The 18,542-nt window shown below is 34.5% G+C and overlaps 2 protein-coding genes across 9 annotated transcripts; one reads left to right on the top strand and one right to left on the bottom strand.

Annotated features, from left to right (window-relative positions):
• The first annotated feature begins 956 nt into the window (after positions 1–956).
• Positions 957–3,879, top strand: LOC115976547 (28 kDa ribonucleoprotein, chloroplastic-like). Its single transcript, XM_031097881.1, has 4 exons — positions 957–1,603; positions 1,713–1,814; positions 2,645–2,923; positions 3,557–3,879. The coding sequence occupies exons 1-4, from the start codon at positions 1,112–1,114 to the stop codon at positions 3,626–3,628; spliced, it is 945 nt and encodes a 314-aa protein (XP_030953741.1). The 5' UTR covers positions 957–1,111; the 3' UTR covers positions 3,629–3,879.
• A 1,646-nt stretch (positions 3,880–5,525) lies between these two features.
• Positions 5,526–16,581, bottom strand: LOC115976546. Of its 8 annotated transcripts, none has more exons than XM_031097878.1 (10): positions 16,281–16,370; positions 12,628–12,754; positions 12,166–12,516; positions 11,362–11,487; positions 10,530–10,574; positions 10,352–10,399; positions 9,578–9,664; positions 9,334–9,392; positions 6,169–6,319; positions 5,526–6,098 (listed from the first exon to the last, which is right to left on the bottom strand). In XM_031097878.1, exons 3-10 carry the CDS (start codon positions 12,484–12,486, stop codon positions 6,033–6,035), a joined length of 903 nt encoding a protein of 300 aa, XP_030953738.1. In that variant the 5' UTR covers positions 12,487–12,516; positions 12,628–12,754; positions 16,281–16,370; the 3' UTR covers positions 5,526–6,032. The 8 variants fall into 8 exon arrangements, with proteins under 8 accessions (XP_030953738.1, XP_030953737.1, XP_030953739.1 ...); XM_031097877.1 differs by having other exon boundaries at positions 12,166–12,503; XM_031097879.1 differs by having other exon boundaries at positions 12,166–12,500.
• Between the last annotated feature and the right edge of the window lie 1,961 nt (positions 16,582–18,542).

Genomic DNA, 18,542 nt, shown 5'->3' with positions numbered 1-18,542 from the left:
TGCTATTAGGAGTTCTAAAAATAATGTATTTTTTTTATAAAAAAAATTCAAAGATACCAAAATTATTTTGTTTTTGAACACTACGGCAAACCCTCTAATAGAATGGATAGAAGAACTAAATTGACAATAAATAAAAAATTACAGGATTGAATTGAAATTTCATACAATTTTTTAAAAGAATTTTGCAAAGTTAAAATATGCAATTTATAAAAAAGAGACAAAGTTGTCTCTCTCTCTCTCTCTCTCTCTCTTTTAAAAAAAATTCATATATGTTTTAGTGTCGAAATACAGAAAAAAAAGAAAAGAAAAGAAAAAATACTTAGAGCATTAGCATTGAAGAATGCTAATGCCATATCTAAGGCCTTTTTAGCATTTCATAGCTAAAAAACATTTGCATCAAAAAATAGTATACCTCATTATTGCAAAATTTTTTGCAATAGTGCTACAGTACAATTCTAAGTTTAGAATTGTACTGTAGCACTATGCTAAAAAAAAATATATATTTTATTCCATCCTTAGCTGAAAAAAAGTGATGATGTGAAAGAAATAATAAAGAAAGATTAAAAAAATAATATTTTAATGAAAAAGTAAAATAATAGAGTTTTTGGATGTAGATTGTATTGTAAAATGGTATGGTATAATTAATAAAGTAACTTTTTAGGATGGTAAAATAGGATAGAGTAGCATTCTTCAATGCTGATGCTCTTAGAAGGATTTTTTTTTTTTTTTTTTTTTTTAAGAAAGAAATGCTTAGAAGTAGAAATAATAGGAAGCAAAATATAGAAGATTGTCTGTCTAACTTGATATATTTAATTTATTTTTATGAAATAAGACAAAAAAAGAGTACAAACAAAATCATAGCAAAATTATTTAATAAGTAAAAAATATATTTTAAGTAAAAATATCTAAACCCCAAACTCCTGAATTATGTATTTTGACAAATTATCTACATCTGCAAATCCTGGGCCGAATTTTGGACCATCCTATTTGTAAAGCTTAATGTGGCTCAAACAACCTCTTCCCTCTCCTTCCCCACAACCCCTTATCCTCTCTCTCGCTCTCTCGGTCTCTCTTCTGCAGCCACTCTTCTCTTCTCTTTAAGCCATTATCAATGGCAGAAAGTTGTTTAATTTCCACACCAACACTCTTCACCACTAAAAACCAATCCCCATTTCTCTCACTTCCCTCAAAACCCACCAAGCTCACACACCTCTCATTCTCATCCTCACCATCTTTCCCTTCATGGGTCTCCCTCAAAAACAAGTCTTTGCCTTTCCAACTAGTCCCACTCGTGGCTCAGACCTCAGACTGGGCTCAACAAGAAGAAGGAGAAGAGAACCAAGTTGAAAAGGGTTTGAGTTGGGAGGGCCAAGGGTTGGAGGAGACAGTGGCTAGTGCTGCTTCTGATGAAAGTGAGGCTGAAGGTGAAGAAGAAGAAGAAGAAGAAGAGAGTTCTGGAGAGGGGGTTTTGGGTGGGGGTGAAGAATTTTATCCAGAGCCACCTGAAGAGGCCAAACTCTTTGTGGGTAATTTGTCTTATGATGTTGATAGTGAGAAACTAGCTGAGGTCTTCAATCAAGCTGGGGTTGTTGAAATTGCTGAGGTAAAGTTTTCATTTCTCTCTCTCTCTCTTTATTTGTTTGTAAGAGCAATACTGGAAGTTGGCAAATTTTCTGACATTGAATTATGTTATTCTGCTGGTTTTGTTATAGGTAATTTACAATAGGGAGACAGACCAGAGTAGAGGTTTTGGGTTTGTAACTATGAGTACTGTTGAAGAAGCTGAGAAGGCTGTGGATATCTTCCATCGTTATGTAAGTTGCCCTTTTCTTTAGTTTTGAATTATCTATTTATTGTCTGAACTATGTTATATGATTACAAAATTAATTGCCGAGTTAGAATATAGCATATATAAGCACGTTCAATTCTGTCGTTCATTGTGTAATTGGAGCTTGCTTGGATGTGCTTCCTTTTATGTACCTTTATGCCACAATTTCATTTTCTCCCCTTTGGATTTTGTAGTCTTGATGGAATTTACCAACTCTTGGTCCCAAAATTTTGGGGTAATCATTGAGAATAATTGTTTAACTTTAAATGGCTAATGCACCAGAATTCAGTTCTGATCGTCCTGAGAGGGTGTGAGTTCAAATCCCACTTCTGACAACTGTTCCTATTTTTATTTATTAAAAAAAAAGGTTTAAATAGCTTATAAGAGTTCACGTGCTCTTGTGCGCTTGTTTTGGAGAATGAGGCAGAATCAAGGGCAATGTTCATACTGTGTGAGGAATGGTCCACCACAATCTAATGGCACACTATCATGCAATGCTTAATGTTAAACAGTGCCTTCCACTTAAATGGTCCAAGTGAGTGTGTTGTTGTTACTACCTTCTGGTTTGCTTCTATTAAAAGACATTTCTGTAAGAGCCTTCTTATTAGCTGCATAGAAACCAATAGGTGAGTGAAAATGTGTCAACTTTCTCAAAATGGGAGGCTTATATTTTGAATTTGATAGTTCAATCAATCATTGGTTAGTGAGTAGCGTGCGGTTCTATAAAAGCTTTACATTATATCCATGCTTGTTGAGTATCAAGTGTTTGTGACTGTAATATCCAAGTAGCTGACGCCTGCATACATTTCTAAACAGGATTTAAATGGAAGGCTTTTAACTGTAAACAAGGCTGCTCCTAGAGGGTCACGATTAGAACGACCTAGAATGAATGATCCTTCATTCAGAATCTATGTTGGTAACCTGCCATGGCAAGTGGATGATGCTCGTCTGGAGCAGGTTTTTAGCGAACATGGGAAGGTGGTTAATGCCAGGGTAGTTTATGACCGGGAAACTGGCCGTTCACGTGGATTTGGCTTTGTTACAATGGCTAGTGAGACAGAATTGAATGATGCGATTGCTGCTCTTGATGGACAGGTAACTTCTATACCCTGTTACAGTTAGAAATTTGAATTATGTTTTTTAATTTCAGATCATGCAAGGAGCCATAATGCTTTAATATGCTTATTTCAGATTTTATGTTGGTTATGTTAAAGCCAACATTTGGGCAATCCATCTAGTGCTATTATCATCTGCAACTGCATTTTGTATTCACTATCTGAACATCTTGTAGTCATTGATATTTTTTGTTAACCTGGGTTGAATTTTTTTTGAGAAATTTAATCATGGTAATTAAGCAGTCCTAATGGACATTAGTTCCATATATAAAGGAAGAAGATCTTGATAATATGTCTAAATGACTTGTTTTGGTAAAAGGTGGATATTATTTATGTAAATTCAGGTGCATGGTACACGTTATAGTACTTGTCCTTTTGGGGTAAAAAAAAGGTATTTAAATCCTTTTGTAATTAAAACCGTATGTTCCCACACAAATCTTTTTCTTTTTAATATTCTTGATTACTAGGCTTGTGTTTATTAATAATAATTATTACTAGGTACTATTTTGCTAAAGAACAGGATTTCACATCTCTGTAGTGGCAAAATGTGCTTCTTGCTAAAGATTCTTTTGTTGACAAACAACCTGATTTTATTTTTCATTGCTGGTGGCAGAGTTTGGAGGGCAGAGCGATGAGAGTAAATGTTGCTGAAGAACGACCAAGGCGTGGCGCATTTTCTTTTTAAGAGAATTGTTGTTCAAGATTTTACATTAACTCTTCAAGCCTGGTATAGTACTCTTGGAAGATGGAATTTGATCATCATTTTAGTTTTTTTCTTTGTCGAGGATGGTGAGAGGAAAGTTCTGTATTAGGATATTAAATTTTCTCTATTCATATTTCTTTTCTTTTTGCTTTTTGGTATGTTGATGAATTGATATCCATAATCTATTGTCATTACATTTTATCAATCTGAGTACAATTGTCACATTCTCCTCATTTTGTCAACTCTTACTTAAGAAAGTCATCCTATGCCAAATCTCATGGGAACTGTGATAATGCTCTTTCATATGAGGTGTTTTGAAGCTGCATGTTGGCTACATAGAATATTTTCTTTCTTCTCACTGCTCTTGCAAGTTGCAGTCAGCTCTCTGCTCTCAATGTCTTACATACTATGGCCATTTACAGCATCAAGCATGACCCATCTCTCCTTTGATTAATATTGATGGTCTTTATACCACTCCTCTTTCTTCTCTCGTTTCTCTTTTCAGGTTAAAAACTGTAATTCTAAGTTTCTAACTGCATCTTTTCTTTCATAAGGTTTGCAATGAGAGGTCTCATGTTTTGGCTTCTGAAGCACATAACACACACACACACACACACATATATATATATATATCCATGTACCTTGGAACATTTTCGTTATTATTATTAGTTGAAAAATGGTCTCAATTGGTCTATTTTACTGCTAAATAATATTTTCAGCTCCGCACAAGTTTCTCTAAGCTTGTGCCGTTTCAATTGCTGTTTAATTTGTCAATTCTGGATTGCATTTGAAAATAATGTATATTTCAAGGTTTCACCTTAAATTATTTTGCATGCAGAAACTTTTTATTTGGAATGGTAAAAGCCTACTTAGTGTGTAAATGTCAAATCGCAGGTTGTCTTTCCGCTTTCAGGCCTGTAAACTGTGACCTGAATCCCTTTCTTTCCGAACACTTTCACCAAAGGGGCACGATGAGAATGAAGTGCCGTTTCAGTTTCTTTCCAAAAAGTTTCACCAAGAAACCACGTGTCAACAACTTGGTTAAGCCTTAAGCCTATGAATTTTTCAGACTCAATTATTCTCAACTTCTTTACTATAATTTTTTTTTTAATGTGAAATCCACACTCATCTGTATGTACCTAACATGAGGAAATTATATCATGTAAAAAGGAATGTGTGAATATTAGGAATACATTTAAGAAGGGATCCCTTGTTTATTTTGAAATATATATACACACACAGTTTACCCTCCATAAGTTTGGTGAGTTGTCGTTTTAGTTTGTGAAGTTTAAATTTGTTATTTTTGTCTGTTAATTCTCTCTCCATTGTCGTTTAAAAAACATGGATAACTCTCTTAAAATGCTGTTTTAAATCATTTTTAATGGATGGAAGGACAAAAGTGACATAATTGTTTAGTTAATAGAATGAAATGACAAAAAAATTAATTTTAGCAAACTAAAATGACAATTCACTAATCTTATAAGATGTAATTTTGTGTTTTTCCCCCCCACTCCTCTCACCCCTTTTCTTTTCAACTGGTTATTTTTTTATTTACCTACTAACCTAGTTGTGTTAAATTAGAAGAAAAACCATAATTACCAGAAGAGCAATAGTACAAATGTGAAATACGAACAAGGCCATTGATGTTCTGATATTGATGAGTGTTAGGAATATTTGAATCATTTGTTACACTTAAGAATGACTCTTCTTCATATTGCATTAATCATACCTTCCTCTTTTCCTGGGAATGCAAACAGTAACATACGAGGCATGTCATGATGACATGCGCTAAAGATGGTTAAGACATTTCTGATGAATCTAATCACCAAACCACAGCGTCTCTAAATGGAAAATAATAGGATGCAAAAGAAGCCCCAGAAACCAAAAAGAGAAACTTTTAACAAAAAACCAATGCCGTTAGTTTGGTCACTCATTTACAGCATCATGTACTCATATGATGGTTCAAATGGCACTTCTGAAATACATGGCAAAGGGCCCTGAATTAAGAATTGTAACAAGGCTCTACCTAAAGGAGCCATGTGCTAAAGGAAGCACAAAACTACGATCCGAAGTTCACTCAATCTTGGTGGATTTCGAAAGTACATCAAAAGAATGCTTTCCTGCCCTTTGTGCTCAAATAACCATATTAACTGGTTAGATTTGTATGCAATTGTGTACAGACATATTAACAAACTTCACTAAAGACCTTGCAAAGTGATCCTGCTGAGCCACATTGACAGTTAAAACCTTTACAGCTTCTTCAAGGCAGTGGGAATAATCTGATCCTCTATTGATTTAGCAACAGATTGTGGTCCTGACTGAGCAGACGTAGGCCATTCATCTCATAAAGGCATGACACTACTTTGAAAGCATCCTAGCCCTTCTGCTAAGTCATTCTAGCTTTTTCAACTGCTCCAATATAGTAGTACAATCTCCAAAGTGTTATATTATTCTGCAAAACAACGACATTTTATGAAGAATTAAAAATTCTAAATATATTTCATAACATTTTCATGATTTACCTCTTTTTCAAGATCAACAAAAATTTCATCACGTGATTGTGGTTCTGCCAGCTTGCCATGTTGGATGATTTCCACTACACGGTCGAGATTTTTTGGTGGTAGCTTCTGGATCAATTTACGAAGCTGTTGCTTCTCGGTAAGAGTCATAGCCCTGAAATTGAAGTTGAAATTTGAGGCATGTATTACATAGTGATGTGACAACATCTGAATTGCATTTCATGGTCCTTTCACAAATTCTTTTTCTAAGGTTTTGCATTGGAGAGGCTGGGAAGGATGCACATTCTGTATTTTCTTTCTTGCTCATGCACAATAAACAAACAATAGAGAATATGGGAGTTTACCCCTAGGGAAGAGAGAGAGAGAGAGGGAGGGAGAGCAGACATGGCCTAAGCTGCAAAAACTGTCTGCAACCACAAAAAACAGTAAAAGACTACCACAAAGCTCCAATGCTATGATGCAAAAATCGATTTTTTATTTTTACTTTTATTTTTTTAAGTAAGCCAATTGTCCTACACATGGACATGTGACTGAACTAATAGAAGTTAGAAACAAATAAGCTTACATAAGAACATATTTTGTAACAACTGACAACATTATTAAGAGTAAGAAATATCTCTACATTATCCTATATCCCATCCATCACATTGTGAATGGGAGAAATGTTCACTTTGAGTAATATTTATGAGTGCCTCACTTACAATTTCTAGTCCTAAGCCCACTCTAGTCCAGTCTACCACAAAATAAATGTTAGAGAATCTAGTGAAAACCGTTCAAGACATGTCTGCCAGAGTCAATCAAATGCGTAGTAAACCAATACCTGCCTCAATTCATTGAAAACCCCATGGCTGACAAATAGCAACGAACTCAATGCTTCCCATAAAGGAGACGTGAGACCTTAATAATAAAAGGACATCAAGTACCACAAAAACCTAGTGTTGAAATGGAGGTACAGGTATCAAAAGGTATTGCTACAATGCTAGAGCAGCTAAAAGAGCACATTGAAGAGCCTAAACAGAATAGTAAAATATTTGAATAATTTGTAGTAGATTTAATTCAGCCTGATAAAGATTCAGATATGTTGCTTATCGTTGATGATGAGAAAGTTCAACTTGAGAGCAACAAAACAGTGGGTGCACATGATTTGAAAATTGAGTTTGATGTATGTGCAACTTGTCAGCCCTCTATGGTGCATGAAGTTAAAAAGCTTGATGAAGAGGAAAATATTGATACAATGGTGGATTCTATGGATCAACAAAAGGTTGTCTCATTTGTAACTTTGATTCCAAGACTTTGTAATTCCAAATGAATTTAATGACGTAAAATCCAAGGCTTCTTTACTCCCTTCTTTATTCTCAATGCTCCCAAAGGTGATTTTGGAATTAAAGCAAGAATTCAATGCTACAATTCTTATTCTTCAACCAAAATCAAAGCAAGCATCCAATGGTACAATTCTTATTCTTCGATACTTCAAAACTTTGAGTTCAAGTTTTCTCCAGCCAAGGGAGAATGATGCAGGAGACACAGAGATATACATACATACATATATATATATATATATATATATTTTGTGCGTAAAACAAAGAGATATCTATTTTAATTTAGTATTTTATTTAATATTGGAGGAAATTGAATTTTATTTTAGGTATTAGCACTTCATTAGGTTTATTAGTATTTGTATTCAATGTCCCAGAGTTAAGGCTATTTTTGTTTTTGGACTTGGATAATTGGGATTTCCCAGGTCATTTCAAATTTGGTTTCCTAAAAGTCATAGAATTAGGGTTTAGTAGTCTATATAAGCATAATCTTGTACTCTTATGGAGACTGATTATTTTGACGATGAATAAAATTTCTCTTGAAATTCTTCTAATGATTAATGTGCTGTCTCCGAGCTGTTCTCTTTTGCTTGGTGCTGACTTCTATGTTACCTATCCTTTATTTATTTATTTTTCTTAATTTCAGTGTTGCATCATTTTGGTCTGTCCTGCATCAGAGGTGACCTAAAGTCTCCCCGTCAAACTTACGCATACAACACCAATTCATAATAATGATACCCCTTTCCTCAAATATTTACATATACAACACCAATTCATAATAATGATACCCCTTTCCTCAAATATTTACATATACAACACCAATTTATAATAATGATACCCCTTTCCTTAAATTATTCATTGTTAAAATTTTACACTTTTTAAAGAGCCAAAAAGTTCTCCAAGGGAAATGCTAGTCCCCCCATTTCTCAAAGGCTTATAACAACTACTTACGTTAGAACTATGAGCTTTCAAGAGAATCCAAATCATCCTATATGGCTATATCCCCCTTAGTAGCATACAAATACTCCAAGAAAGGATCCATGGATATTGGATACCAACCCCCAATCTTGGACTGCTTGAGTGAAAGAAACATTCCAGTGAATACTCCTTGACATCTCCAAATAGTCAGCCACCTTTGCATCTTTATTCCTTGCAATCAAGAAAAACTTCCAGAGTACCGGATCTTGAAACCCTCATCGCTCCACTAACAGTCATTACCAAAAATAAGATCTTTGTGCTTGTCCCACCTTGTATCTTATAAAATCCTCAAACTTTAACCAACCTTAGCATATGTATTTCCATAAACTCACACCATATGACCCCTCCGCATTTTCTGTGCAACATCCACTCCGAAAGGTCCCATATTTGGTTTCTATCACTCTTCCCCAAAGGGAATGCCTCTCCACCCTGAAGTGCCACAACCATTTCCCTAGCAGGGCTTGTTGGAAATCCAGTAGCTTTCTAATGTATCAACTTTTTTTTTAGGGACATATGAAGCCTCAATATTACTTGTCAAAAAGAAGGAAAGTATACATATATTACTAAGCATTGAAGCACACACATGGCCATCTAAATTTGTTCTACTGAACTCAATGTCTTTCTAGGTACATAACGGGATTAGAGGGTGTTATACTGTTATTACAAAACCATCCACATCCCAGAACAGTACATTGTTCTCTCTAGTCTAATTCTCAACTCTCAAAAGCACATTATATCCCTTTAGGCCATACATTTCAAAAAGGTATTTAACTTGTAGTCAAATGCCACTGCAGTTGAGAAAAACACAAAAAGAGAGGAAGCGGTAATTAACCCAAATTTATTTCCATATTTAATTAAATGGAGCACAACATACCTGCATGTGGACATTATAGCACCAAGAAGCTCCCCAAGCTGCTGCTCCATGTAGCCTAACTGAAAAACAAACAGTAACCTAAACTCAGCAATTTCTGAACATAATTCTAAAACATGCTCACAACATATTCTGACATGGAGTCAACATCACACCCTCAGTATGAAAGTGTTGGTGACGTAACAGTAGATGCTATTTAAAGAATATGCCATATTTTGTAATATCGAGAAGAATTTCAGAAAATTACTTTTGCAGAGAGTTCATCAGAAAATTTGTTCACTGTATCCTCAACCTCCAAGGTATCGTTCTCTAGAAAGAACTGCAAGTCATCCATCTGGAGAAAGGCAAAAACTATGAAACATGAACTATCTTCATCATTAAGTTGCGGATGACCAAGAGCACATTGTAAAGTACACAAACTAATATATTACACGCACACATACAAGCATGCTTGCATATTAAGTTCCCTTTTGCCAATCCTACTGACTACCAACCCTCATTTTTTTTGTTTTTTTTTTTTTTGGCTTTATAAGATTTGAACCTAAGACTACCACATCCCCACCCTGCCCTTACCACCTGAGAAAATATTTTTACACTTTTTCTTATTCTTCTTTCTTCACATAAAGTAAACTCTTGTACATTGTTTAATTCATTTTCTAAAGGAAAAGATCCTTACTTAAGCAATGAAGTTAAAGAATAGTGGAAAAAAATTGATCTTAAAATTTTACAAGATCTAACCATACTCGTACAAAGGGGAAATAAAAATATTCTTATCAGTTTACAGATAATTTTGAGCTAAACAAGTATAAGATCAAGTTGAACTAAAAGTGTGTACATGGAAAATGCATGTATATCTTTTTTTTTTTGGTTGGGGGGGTGGGGGGGGTGAGGGGAGAGGGAGGAATCATGCATTTCCTATCCACTTCTCTCCTCATCCAGATGCACTCTATCATTTTTAACAATATATAACATCCCAAATCCAGTAAGCTACTCCAACTCTGGGCATCAAAAATGTTGTCACCTCTCTGTGGTCTTCCTCATAACCTCTGTTTGATTCCAAATGAAACTCCTTTCCCAGTTTAAAAATGACGGTAAAGCAGTACAAGACTCAAAATGGATCAGTAAAAATTAGTGTGTATTGGTCTGCATGTCAGATCCCATAGAAAATGAAAGAATGCAGAATACTAGTCAGTAGTCACCTTAGACCCCTCCAGAGCAGCACTCTTCTTAGGGGCTTCTGTAGTCTGGAAATGAGCAAAACAGAATAAGCAATCAATGTAACTAATTTATAGTGAAGAAACAATAATAATTAGAATAGAGTAAAATGAAAAAGAAAATCCTCCTAGCATAAAAAGACAGTGAAGGCAACAAAAACAAGAAATCATAGATAAGTTTGTGATGAGGCACCATATCTCCCTACAAATCTTTTTATCTTAACTAATCTGGCTATCCAGCCTCTTTGATACTCTTGAAAGATAGTGAAATCTGGATCCCATGGACTTCTTCGATAAATGCCTCTTCTGTTCAACTTCAACGACAATTCATGGCAATGGGACTATCACATTTTTTGACATTGGAAAAGCCTATCTCCCACAACATCCTTCAAGCCAAGTCTATCTTCCTACTATGGTAGTTGATAACATAAACATATGACTCTGGTAATTATTATTTTGACCCAGAGTAGAGCAAAAGAATCTAGGTACACACTGTTTCTTGATAAAATCATACCAAACCTCTATTAACTTCTCAATAGTCTCCAGAAAAAAATTATAAAGAAAATCAATAGTCCTAAGTTGGAATCATTTGGGTTTGCAGACTCTAACTCATCAAGGATGTCTCCATGAACTATTGTACCATTTCAAAAGCATGTACACATGATTGTTTTCGTGATGCATTTTCCAACCGTATTAAAATGTAAAAATAGTAGAAACAATGCCAAAAAGAAAAGTACGCAACTAGAATTGTGATTCACAGGAATAGCATGCACAGGGAGATAGGACGACAGGATGAACTGGTGGAAGAAGAAAAAACCTTGAGTTTCTTATGTGGAACCTGCCCTGCATCACTGTCATATGTGGCACCCGTATGACTCAATGGACTCTTTCTCCTTCTTACTTCAGATTTTAACCGACAGACAGCTAGAACAGGATCCAGCATCTGCATTTACATTGCATGGTTATTGCAATATATATTATATTGAGTTAGGTCTCATCAATCTTTTTTTTGATAAGTAATAATGCCTCATTGAAAAAAAGATGAAATAATACAAAGAACTAAAGCCCACAGGCAGTGTACTAAGGAACCAGCAAAGTGTCAAAACTATAAAGCATGGAAAGTACAACTATCAAGCTGCCCAAAGCATTTTTCCACTCGAACAAAGTCTAGAACAAAGAAAGCTTCAAGTCATGAATCGATCTCTCACTCCCTTCCAAAGTACGAGCATTTCTCTCCTGCCAAATACCCTAGATAAGGCAATGAGGGATCATGCTCCAAATCACAACAGTTCTGTGCTTGCTAAACTTGCCTGGCCAGCTAGCTAGAAGCTCCACAACACAACACCGCATAACCCAATGAACCCCAAATAGTGAAAACACCATATTCCACATCTCTCTAGCTTTAGGACAGTGAGGTCTCATCAATCTTACTAAAACGTCACCCAACATAGGCTAGCCCAACTAAATTGTAACAACTTAAGGACCCAAGTAATATGTAACTTCATTACTGTTGCTCAAAGACAACACTGTACAAAATTGAAATTACTCAGAATCATTTAATGTAAGTATATGGTCCTTTTCCATCATCCATTTATGAGCAAAATAAGGAATCCTGAAATACCTCATCAACTTCTGGTGAAAGAATAGATATACCCTGCCGCAGCAATGCCTTCAATCCTTCTTTTTTGAAATCTGAAAGTCCAGCTCCTATGCTATTAGTTAATAAAGAACCAGAAAATTTGTTCCTATACTCAATTGTATTGTTCCCCACGACCTCCCCACATTTTCTTCCAGATAAACTAGATGTTTGGGAAGCAGAAGGCAGAATATCATCATCTTGAGACAACAGTTCTACTACTTCGCGTGTATAGTAACCAAAGTAATCTGGTCCTATATGAGTTAATTCCGATCTGGTGACTGTGTTCCTTGAAGCTTCTGACATAACAAGGAAAGCAACTGCTGCAAATGACAACTAGAGATTATGGAAAATTAAATGATAATGAAACCCCCTCACTCTTAAAGTGAAAAAGAAATTGCATGCTGTGACGTAACAATTTTAAAACAAAAAATTGCAACCCCTTACAATTTATGTCACAATAAACTCTTAGCAAATCCTTTTCTCTTCCAATAACAAACACATGTGCATGTTGTACACCCTTTTGTGGTACTGATTCATATGTTGTGATGATGCAGTGTCAAGCACCTGATATCTGAGTCAAACATTTACCACCAGTCTTTAGTGTCCTTGTTACTGCTTACAAGCATTATTAATTATACACACAAAGTAAAAAGTTCAAAAGAGGATGCAAAATGTCTGACACCAACATAGTCATTACTATAAAGTCACCAGAAATATATACATTGAAGTGTCAAGAAGAAGGTGACTGAAATAGTCAATAAAGTTATCAGGTACACAATGGAAACAAATAAGTTTAACACACAGGAAGGCCAAAAAGGTAGCATTCAAGCTCCCTCAAAAGTCAAAATATTATAATTTAAAAAACAAAACATCAATAAGAAAAATGAAAATATTAGCATTTAAGCTCCCTAAAATAATTATAATTAAAAAAAAAAAAGCTATAGGAAAAAGGGAGGGAAAACAAACCATCTGCATCCAAAGATCTGTCTCTACTCTCAACCATCTACAATCAACTAGAAATAACGTGTTGTTCTTTTGCCCATTCCCATCACCAATTATCATATCTCCAAGTGCTTGATAGTCATAACTCAAACACAAAATATTCAACCAGCTAAAATTTACTTTTTATTTTTTTTATTTTATTTTTATAAGTAACAATAAACTTTATTGAAAATGGACTACTTCATGCAAAAAGGCACAAAGTAGCCAAATAATTACATTACAGACAAAGAACAACATGCTTATGTACAAGAAGAAATAGGCTCTATAAACATTGGAATGGAATCACTAGATGTGAATCCCCAAGTTCGAGCCCAATCAAACAATGGGCCTATGATCCCCTGATCTATCCTTATCCACAAACATAAGACTGATATGCTCCAGTCAAATAATCCACCTCAAACACAACAAAACCAAATTCCAAATATTTGATGAATGCTTCCCCAACCAGTCGCTCCACCCAAATAAAAGGCCAATTACTCTCTCTGGTAACACGCAAGAGACCCTGAACGGTTTAAAAACAAAGCTCCACAGTGAATCAAAAGATGATTCATTGTCTCCCCACTACACCGGCACATACATAACCGATCTGCTATAGCATAACCTCTTTTCCTTACGTTGTCAGAGTGAGAATCTTCCCCCATGCCACCGTCCAAACAAAAAAGGAAACCCTCCTAGGGGCCTTCACACCTCAATTACCTTTCCAAGGGAAAGTGACAAGAAAACGCCCCCAAAGCATTATAATAGGAGCGAATGTCAAAGGGCCCATTATTCTTCATCCTCCACCCAGTCACTACCCTCAGTGTAAGGAGTATGAGAGTCCAAATGATGAAGTAAAGTCGTCACATCTGCAGTTTCCAACGATCTCGATGGAACATCACATCCCAACTCCACCTCTCCCCCACCATCTGCCTCACCAACAAAGCCTCAATTGAAGCTTTCCGCTTAAAAGAATTCTCATACAAGACAAGGAAAGCCACTTTGAGAGGTTGGTCACTGCACCAACAATCATGCCAAAACCGAACTTGACTACCTACACCAATCTTAAACAGAATATTCTGACTAAACCCCTCCCAACCCATCCTAATACTCCTCCAAAGACCACAACCATAAGAACCCCTACCCAACTTCAAACTCCATCGCCCCGGCTAAAATTTAGCTATCATCAATTTCTTTATCTTAAATAAATTACAAAGAAGGCAACTAAAAAGAGGTAAGTCTGATATCTAAACATATAATCTACTAAATTAATTAGTTGTTAGAGATGCCACACAAATCTCTCCAGCCATTATCAAAAGTTAGTGGTATAACCATCAAACAAGAGTCCCAGATATTTAGTCAGGGCATCATTCTGTCTCAAAAATTTTCAAATACCAAGCTGGAAATCACAATTCTGTTAAATCTAGATAAGGTATTTTGTGCATTAGAGCTTGAGTCCTTCTCCCACTGAGCTACAACCAAAATTTTTACTTTCCCACATTCAAATTGTTAAATCAATTGTTAACTTAGAACGAAAAGCAGTAGGCTAGATATTTGATGAATAACTTGAAATTGTAAATAACAGAATCTAATACACTAAAAAATTGAAAAATTCTCAGAGAACCATTTCATTCCAATCTGACCAATGCATAGTTATAGGAACTTTTTAGCGCGTTTGATAGCCTTCTTTGAATATAAAATTTTAAAAAATGATCTTAAATGCCCTACAACTTTGCAGAAAGGCTAAATTAATGTAATAAAATAAGATGAGATAATATAAGTAAATTTAGGCCTAAAAATAAGGCTCAACGAACAAAAATTATGGATTACGTGCTCATTCACCTTATTTTCAGGCATACATTTTCTTGCGAAATTCCAAAGAAACTTAATCCATGTCACTTGTAGTCAATGTAAGTCTGAAAATTCATCACGTAATCTTTAATAATGAACCATCCAAGTTCATCTTGACCCCATATTATCTTATTAGAGTTGTACTTCAGTTTTTCTTCAACAAGAGCAAGTCCACCAAAACCATAGAATCCAACAATTTGAGAAAAACACAAAGATCAATAGACATTATAAAGAAAATCCAAGGTTTGTGAGAGTTGAGAGTTAACACCTCAGTGACTTGATACAAATGTTGTGACATCACCTTAACCCAAAAGCTTAAGCCAGTCACCAGTGTTATGTTAACCATTTTCTCTTATCATAACTACCCAACATACAACTCGACTAAATCAACCACACAACTTACAATTTAATATTCCAACAAGAGAATGCAAGTGAATAGAAGAAGAATAAGATTAAATACCAAAAGATTCAAGAATTGATAGTAAGATTACTTTTAATAATATTCCAGCAGTTTATTTTAAGTTCTAAGGGTGTGATTGCCTAGTGTTTATCTTTATTTATTTCAAGTTCAATTCAGTGTTTTAACACCATAGAGCCATCAAATCTTATTCAAGAACCCTTCAAGATATCAATAAGAAATCTAATTTAGTGCTGAACTCTTAAATATCCTAAATCAAAATTGCTATCAGAGCCCATTCAATCTTCATTCCTCTGTCAAGAGCTCAGTTTGAAAATTTAGGTTTTCCTAATCAACACGAAAACATAATGAAAAAAATAAAAGAAAAAGAAAATGGGTTTCATTGGTACTTAAATATATATATATATATATATATCTTTTAGATTTCTCTTTATATGTGCAAGTTTAGTACCCAACTAAACCTTAAAAAACAACAACTTGAATAATAAGGACCAATATATAGGCTACATAAACTTGATTGACAAGTAAATAATATTCCAAAAAAAAAAAAAGATTCTAATTACCGACATACCCTAAAAACATTCGCACGCATGAACTAACACCATATAACCATATTCTAGAAATTTCAGACAGCTATAATAAAAAATTAAAAAATTAAAAAAAAAATCTGGGGCATACATGGAAAACAAAATTGCCCCAGAAAAAGATAAAGCATTAGAAACGGAAAAAAAAAGCTTCGGAAACTTAGTTGCCATGTTTTTTCGGGACAGCCAAACAGAACTTAAGCTAAGAAAATCTCAGGAAATATGAGCAAAAACATGTCACAGAGAGAGAGAGAGAGAGAGCTTACGTGATTGACAAATGTAAGGAGAGAAATGGGCAACGGAGAACGGTACGAGGTTGAGAGTTTGAGAGAGAGAGAGCGAGAGTGAAGAAGCTAAATTGGTTAATTGGAATGTGTTTTTGTTGTCTGTGACTGTTGTGTACGTGAGAAAGGTAAGGAATTTAAATCCCAAACGTAACAGAGTGTGTATATATATAAGTAAATATCCAATATGGGAAATGGGATTCAATGAATAATAAGGGAAATGGGACTCAATCTCAATGAATGACTGACTACACATCATAATTCCCATGTTCACCACTTTATAAAAGAACTTTGTCAAAAAAAGAAAGAAAAAAAGGTAGTTTTTTTGCACTTTATAAAAGAATTTTGTCAAAAAAAGTAGTAGTTTTTATTTTTATTTTTTTTTAAGAGCTGTACTGATGTTCTAACCTTTTATCGAAAAAGAATTGAAAGGTACGTATAAGTGCGTGCATAAAATGGGAGGACTGTAAGCTCTCAAGAAAATAATTAAATATTTAAAAAGGTCTAAAATGGATAATCATTTTTTTTTTTTTTTTTTTTTTAAGAATGGTATGGATTATGGTATGAAAAAAATAAAGGAAAAGAAAGTTACACAAATTTTGATTCAAATAAAAAAGATACCGATCCCAAAATCTTGTAAAAATAATCTTCATTTTTTAAAAGTTTGTGATAAATATAAAATAAAATAATTTTTTTTTTGCCACACCCTGATGGAAGAGTTAAACACGTCACAACTATTACACACTATAAAGTTTTCACCGTTACAAAGTATTAATTATTCTCAAAGAATTACCGTATTGAATGAAATCCAAAACTAGCCTCAATAATTCAATTGCTAAAACAATCTCCCAGATATTAATGAAAACAAAAACCCAAAGTCTATGTGCTCAAAAATACTATTAAAAAAAAAAAAAAACTAAATCCTATAAACCTAATCCTCATTCCAAAAGGTGAAAATCCCAGGAAAAGGGATGAGCTTATCAACTTAGTATATAACCAAATTCTTAACCAATTAGATCAAGCACAACCTAAAAATATAAACGATTTTTTCCAAGTAGTCTAAAATCTCATAGGCTTTGAAATTTCATGGAAAGGAGAAAAACTAAAACATAAACTAATGGAATGTATTGGGATTATGTGTATTTGTTGGCACGTTTTAATATTAATTAATAAAAATACAAAATATCTTATAATTATGCTATTTATTTGGATTAAAGTAGGTCGTCAAATAAAAATGCGTAGAAGTTTCAATTTATTGATAAAGAGTTATTAGTGATTTGCATTCTAACTCCCAATCCTTACTTTTTAGAAAAACACACATTTTCATTCTAAAATGTACACATTGACCAAACCCATGTGTACATTTTCTTGGGGAAGAATGGAAGATATGAGAGTTAAGGTTTGGAGGGCATAAAAGAGCATTTTAGCAACCTACATTGGAGAATCTCACTGACTTGCAATCCACAAAAAGTAAATATTGGAAAATTTGTGTTACATGGAGCAAAAAAAACTTACACACTTCCAGAACAGTGCTATGAGCTCTCAAAGGGGGTGAGCCCCATATGTGAGACCCACCATAGGACCCACTTCCTTTGCGAAAGCCTGATTTACTGTTCTAGGAGTATCAAAAAATTACCCTATCTAGAATCACGCGGGCTTATTGTATAAAAATATTTTTTTCTCATTTATCTTAGTTTCATACGAAAACTTCCAAATGAGTCTGGAGAATTTATAGAACTCTTAAGCCCAAGAACAGTGCATTGTACGATAACCCCATGCAAAAAATTCCTTTTATAGAACTCTTAAGCCCAAGAACAGTGCATTGTACGATAACCCCATGCAAAAAATTCCTTTTGTTCATCTCTCCACACCTGTCACTCAAAATTCCCACAGCATTCACAGCAGTGGAGGCAAAATTTTAGCTATTTAGCTATACAAAAAGTCACTTTATCTATTTTACCTACACACATGCTGCAGCAGTGGATCTATTTTAACTTTCAACACAATAAAATAATATATACACCACAATAAAATAATATAACTATTACAATAAAATAATATATCCTACCACAAAAAAAAAAAAAAACAACCACAGCTCCACAGCCACTCTACCATCAGCCCCACCCACAACCACCACCACCAGTCCACAACAGGAAAAAAAAAAAAAAAACCCAAATCTCCAGTGAAATTCAACCATGCCGGTGGGTATTTCGACGACAGGTACGGAGGGTTTGGTCGGAGCCG

Source organism: Quercus lobata, chromosome 2 (genome assembly GCF_001633185.2).
Source record: "Quercus lobata isolate SW786 chromosome 2, ValleyOak3.0 Primary Assembly, whole genome shotgun sequence".
In the NCBI taxonomy this organism is placed as follows: Eukaryota; Viridiplantae; Streptophyta; class Magnoliopsida; order Fagales; family Fagaceae; genus Quercus; species Quercus lobata.
The sequence above is the reverse complement of the archived record's forward strand: the minus strand, read 5'-3'. Positions and strand labels throughout refer to the sequence as shown.